Source organism: Myotis davidii, unplaced genomic scaffold (genome assembly GCF_000327345.1).
Source record: "Myotis davidii unplaced genomic scaffold, ASM32734v1 scaffold665, whole genome shotgun sequence".
Lineage (NCBI taxonomy): Eukaryota > Metazoa > Chordata > Mammalia > Chiroptera > Vespertilionidae > Myotis > Myotis davidii.
The window spans coordinates 385,986-392,084 of NW_006296410.1; the positions used below are offsets into that span (position 1 = coordinate 385,986).

The following is a 6,099-nucleotide window of genomic DNA, read 5'->3' on the forward strand; positions in this document are numbered from 1 at the left end:
GCTGGGGCTGCACTCAGAGGCAGGGCCGGCGCCCCTTCCGGCCCCTGGGGTCCCCACCAGCAATGCCGACCTGCTCAGCTGCCTCCTGGGAGCCCCGGAGTCTGCTCCCGAGGGTGCCCCAGGCGACCTCCTCGGTGGGGAGACCCCCCTGCTCTTCACCAGCCCCCCCACCACCACGGGCGGGCCCCCCGCAGCCGGTATGTGAGCTGAGGGGGTTCCAGTGGTTTGGCCTCCAGGCCTGGGAGGAGCTGAGGATGGGCGGGCGGGGCCGCAGCCAAGCGGGGAAGCAGGAGGCAGCCGCACTGCGGGGTTCCCCTCGCCCCCACCTTGAGCTCACGTCCTCTCGGCTGCTTGTCTGAGGCGAGGGCGTCGGGGCTGAGAATGTGCCCAGCTCTCGGTCCCTCCGTGTCCTCCTGGGCCCGCGGGGTGGGCTCATCGTCCAGGCTGCGCAGCCGGGGGCCCGGCGCTCTGGGCTGGGTGCTCCTGTGGTGCCCACACACGCCTCACTTGGCCCGCTCCTGGTGTCTCTGCAGCCGACCCGTTCGACCCTCTCCTGCTGACATCCGATCTAGATGCCCAGCCCTGCTCCAAGCCCAATCTCTTGGGGGAATTTCTTAATTCAGACTCTCTGGCCGCTCAGCCTGCGTCCTTCCCCTCCACCCATAGCGCCCCGCCCCCGGCCTGCGGCACCGACTTCCTGCAGCTGGGTGAGTAGCTGCGGGGCTGCAGGGCCTCCCTCCCCGGAGGATGAGGTGGTCGCTGGTGTCCACCCTCGTGCTCTGCTAGGTTCCGGGGAGGGTGGGCAAAGGTCCTGGGGGCGCCCTGTGCACCGTGAGTGAAGTGTGTGAGCCTCTGCAGGAGGCGGACATGGCGCGTTGTCCTGGGAGCTTTTCCTCCCGCTCACCCGTCTCCTTGGTCCCTTCAGTGGCATGAGACATCCACAGCCTGTGAGGTGGGAGGCTGGTCAGTGCTGGCTGAGCCAGCAGGGCCCACTGGGACTTGGCCAGGTGCACCGGCCGGCCGTCCGGCCTCTGTCCCTCCTGCTGCCACGTGGCAGGTGTCTGTGTGGGTGTGTGTGGGGACGGTGGGTAGGAGCCACTTGAAGGCCACGGTCCACCCCCACTGGGGCCCCACACATGGTGCTGCTCTCTCCCAGGGGACGTGCCAGCCGAGCCCAGCAGGATGTCCACCTCGGCCAGCCACCCGGACCTGCTGGGAGGATGGGACTCCTGGGCCGAGGCCCCGGCCCCCGCTCCAGCCACAGACGGTACGGCCCTGCCCTCCTCCATGTCGCCAAGACACAACCATGCCCTCCCAGGAACAGGGGTCCTGGTGGCACGGGCCACACCCTGGTCAGCAGGTCCAGGGCTGTCCCAGGGCGCCCTGCCCTCCTCCCTGCCCGCTCCTGCAGTTGTGCACAGGCGCCAGGCGCCCTCCACGTGCTCCCTTCCTCGTCTCCTGTGGGCGCGGGGTGTGTAGGACACGGCCCACGGCGACCCTCTCACCGCAGCGTCTGAGTGGTGGCTGTGTCCCGCGGTTGCTGTGCCTCTGGGGAGCCTGCCCAGGACATGGAGGGGGTCCCACGTTCACTGGCTGGACATCTGTCCTTTCCTCCGTCTGTGATTCTGTCCTGTTGGGAAACTGGCTTGTGCAGGGCTGTCGGAGGTGACCCTGTGACAAGGCCTGTGGCAGCGTCCCCCCAGGACCTCCTGGTGACTCGCTTGCCCAGGAGCCCCCAGCCTCCAGTCTCACCAAAGCTGGACGATGACTAAAGGCCACTTTGGTAGACCGCCCGCTATTCCCATTGCATCGCAATCTGCACGCGAGGTTCACTGTTACTTCATGTCCTTGTTTTTGTGGGCTTTGAGAACTGTTTTACGTTCCTTTTTGCATAGGAAATTCTCCTGCCCATGAACTTCTAAGAGCCCCTTCCTGTGGGAGTAGCCAGCATTTGTAATGATTATGTTCCTCCAAGTGGCTGTACAGCAGTTTACTCAGATACTTCGGTTTCTGATACTTAGAATAGTCTCAAACTGACACTGTTATAAAGAATATTATACATCAGAGTGAGAAGGGAGCCACTGAGTGGGAGACTGTATTTGACTGTGATGCATCTGATAAGGGTTAACTTACATATATAAAGAACTCACACAACTCAGCACCAGGAAGACAGTCCAATTAAAAATGGGCAAAGGACCTAATGGACACCTCTCCCAAGAGGACAGACAGACGGCCAAGAGACATGAAAAAGTGCTCAGTGTCACTGATCGCCCGCGATGCAGATTAAAGCGACAATAAAGTATCCTCACACCTGTCAGACGGCCACCACAGCCCATGACCAGTGCTGGGAGGATGCGGAGAAAGGGAGCCCTCGGGCTCTGCTGGTGGGATGTGGAGTTTCCTCAAAAAATTAAAAATGGAGCTCCCATTTGACCCGGTGGTCCCACTTCTAGGAATACATCCCAAGAAACCAGAAACACCAATGTCCCCAGCAGCACAGCTTACAATAGCTACGATCTGGAAACAGCCCGAGTGCCCATCAGCAGATCTATAATAATAAAAGCATAATATGCTAATTAGACCAGACAACCTTCCGGACGAAGCGGGTGCTGAGAGGGAAGCCTGGGTCCCAGGAGCCAGAGGGAAGCCGGTGCCAGCAGCTGGGGGAAGGAAGGCCTACTCCTGCACGAGTTTTGTGCATCGGGCCTCTAGTGAATAGGCTAAAGCTGTGGAACATCTACACCAGGGAACACTGTGCAGCAGTAAAAAAGAAGGACCTCTTACTCTGCGACAGCACAGAGGGACCAGGAGAGTTTGTGCTAAATGAAATAAGTCAGTCGGAGAAAGACAAGTATCACATGATCTCACTCCTCTGGAATCTAATGAACACAAACAGAATAGAACCAGGGGCCTGGAACCATGGAACAGACTGACGGGGAGGGGGAGGGGCTGGGTGACAGAAGATGCAGGGATTAGCCAAAGAACATACGTGCAGAGCTCATAGACACAGCAGCGTGGTGATGGCCAGGGGGAGGGGGGCAGCCGTCGTAGAATCAACAGTAAGAGCTAAAATATCTATCACAAAGCACATTCAGATGGGGGGTGGGGGGCGTCCAGGAAGCAGCAGCACCAAGTCAGGAGGACACAGGCGTTTAGATCTTTGTGCATCGGGGGGTCTTCTGTGGGGGCAGTGGAAGCAGCCCTGCTCTTGCGTGTCCGCGTCTGGCGCCCAAGCCTCAGAGGCCGCTGGGAGCCTCGGCAGAGAGCTGGGCTGCATCTCCCTGCAATGGCGCTTGCTTTACCGTCCTCTGTCCTTCTCCAGGCCCCTTCTTCTCTCCTGGTGGCCAGCCAGCCCCTCCCGGCCCCCCGGCCAGCCGGGCCAAGTCTCAGAGCCTGGACCTGTTTGCAGACCTCGGGGACCTCAGCTCCAGCCTCCAAGGTGAGGTGCAGGGCGTGTCGGGTGTGCAGTGCTCGGTCCGCCGCCCACTCCCTCTGCCAGGCTCAGTGCCCAGATGGGCCTGCCCCTCCGTCCCCAAGGCCCAGGGCACAGTGACCCTCGGAGCAGCCGCCTGCCCTGTGGCCGGGGCTTGGGGACCAAGCTGCCGCACAGGTGCTGGGTCTCCATGTCGGGGCCCCAGTGTCATGCCTGCCTGTGGCTCGAACCTCCCAGAGCTGACTCGACGCCCTGGGACCCGGGTCCCTGGCCCCTTGGTGCCTCTAGACACGTGTGGGTATCTGAGTCTCCTCCCTCAGCAGGTGGGTGGGTGGGACTCCAGGTTGGAAGTGATGTCTCCTGGGGCCTCCTCGGTGCCCCCGAGCCTTCGTGGGAAGCCGGGTCCCTCAGCACGAGGCTCCCTGCTGTCTTGCCCCCCGGCTCCCGCTCCTGCTGCGGCGTCTGCAGGGCGACATCTACCCCACGTCATGTGGGCCCTTCTGCTACTTTTTTTTTTCGGTAAAGGTTATAGAATTTCTGTAAAAAAAAGATGCTGTTAGTGATTTTTAGAGGGAGCGAGAGAGAGAAACGTCAATGATGGGAGGGAATCATCCATGGGCTGCCTCCTGCACACCCCCCACTGCGAATCGAGCCCACCACCTCTTGGTTCCTGGGTCGACACTCGACCACTGAGCCACGCTGGCCCACTGCTGCCGTCTTGTTGATCCTGGAGGTTTTCGTTCTGTGGGCAGTTGGTTCTTTAAAGCTTCCTGGAGTTGAGGTTGCAGTGTCTCTGGGCGCCCAGCTCTGTGTGGCCCTGGCTCAGGACAGCGATGTGGAGGGGACTCCTGGGCGCCACCCGGGCTGTTGGCTGCAGACCCTGTGAGGAGGATTTACTGATCTGAGTCGTCCGCGCTCAGGATGGAGCCCGCCCTCGGCTCTGCACTGCGCCCGACGCCCTGTCGTGCCCCCGCAAGACGAGTTTGAATAAAGCTGGCGGCACTGAGAGGAGAAATAAACAGGCTCAGCCTCCGCTGGAGACCACACCCTCCTCCAGACCTGGGGACACTGCTCGCTGCCAGCAGGTGGGGGCCGGGCACCGCTGCACGAGCCACGGACGTCCTCCTGCCCCTGCAGCCGGCACCGTGGGGCCGTGTGACAGGAGGGTCACGGCCCATCATCCTGCTCTGACCACAGGGCCAGCGGGACACCAGGCACAGCTGTGAGAGCCTGACAGAACAGCTGCTCTCGGGATGTGGGGGGCGGGGGTGCTGCACCAGACGAGGGTGGAGGTGGGAGCCTCCGGACCTGGGTGCACATGCAGTGCCGCTGGGAGGAGATGAGGGCTCGTCACCACGGAGCCTCAGCTCAGCTCAGAGCCAATGGGAGGAAGGGGAGGACAGGGCCAGGCCCATGACGTTGAAGGCAGGAGCCACCGGAGAGAAAGGACAAGCTGTGGAGGCGAAGAGGCAGGCGCTACAGGCGGGAGGAGGCCACCAGGCCCACGGCACGGCTCCCGCCGGGCCCACGGCACGGCACGGTACGGGTGAAACAGCCTTGACACCAGCTGTGCCAGGTGGCGGGTGTAAGCAAGGGTGCCCGTTCCTGCCCCCGGCACCTCATCAGCGTGAGAGCCGCCCGCTGTCCACGGAACATAAGGAAATGGGCGCGTCTGTCGGAGGAGACGCCCAGCAGAGGCCTGTGGAGCCAGCCAGCCCGCAGCCCCTGGAGAGGTGCCAGGAGACCTCGCTCACTTGCAGCTGCTGGGAAGTGAGGGCCAGTTTCTATAAAAGAAGACACATTCGGCATTCACCAGAGAGATGGCGGCGCAGGCGTGTACAGGCCTGTACACGTGTTCATGCCTGTATACATGTGTTCACAGCAGCTTGGTTTGTAATCTCTCCGCACCGGGCTGGTGGTCGAGCGAGCCTTGGTGCGTCCCTGGAAAATGACGCTCAGCGGTAGAAGGAGGCATCCTGAGTGAGCTCCCTGCAGAGGCGACCTGCTTCCTGAGTCCCTTTCTAGAGCACTTAACGTCTGTAGACAGATGGATAGACACGGACGGACGGATAGCTAGATAGATCGATAGACGGGTAGACACAGACGGACGGATAGCTAGATAGATCGATAGACGGGTAGACACAGATGGACGGATAGCTAGATAGATCGATAGATGGGTAGACACAGACGGACGGATAGCTAGAGAGATCGATAGATTGATAGACGGGTAGACACGGACGGATAGCTAGATAGATCGATAGATCGGTAGATGGGTAGACACGGACGGATAGCTAGATAGACAGATCAATAGATCGGTAGACGGGTAGATTGATAGATGAATAGATAGATCGATAGACGGATAGACACAGACAGATAGCTAGATAGATAGATGGATAGATCGATAGACGGATAGACACAGACGGAGAGATGATAGACCATAGGTCGGTAGATTTCAGAGGGGAGAGGAACGTCAGTGAGGAGAGAATCTGATTGGCTGCCTCCTGCACACCCCACACTGGGGATCAAGCCTGCAACCCGGGCCTGTGCCCTGACTGGGAATCGAACCCCGACCTCCTGAATCATAGGTTGATGATCAACTACTTGAGCCATGCAGGCTGGGCAAGATTTATGTTTTAAAAAGAATGTGCTTCATCTATATATTTGAT

At 60.3% G+C, this 6,099-nt stretch overlaps 1 protein-coding gene across 1 annotated transcript in view; it reads left to right on the forward strand.

Moving 5' to 3' along the window:
• The window catches only part of GAK (cyclin G associated kinase), a 62,906-nt gene that overhangs the window by 53,838 nt on the left and 2,969 nt on the right, over window positions 1–6,099 (forward strand). Inside the window, exons 21-24 of the mRNA XM_015568927.1 lie at window positions 5–197; window positions 534–707; window positions 1,157–1,267; window positions 3,323–3,439. Coding sequence (XP_015424413.1) covers window positions 5–197; window positions 534–707; window positions 1,157–1,267; window positions 3,323–3,439 — 595 coding nt within the window. The remainder of the gene's footprint in view (window positions 1–4; window positions 198–533; window positions 708–1,156; window positions 1,268–3,322; window positions 3,440–6,099) is intronic.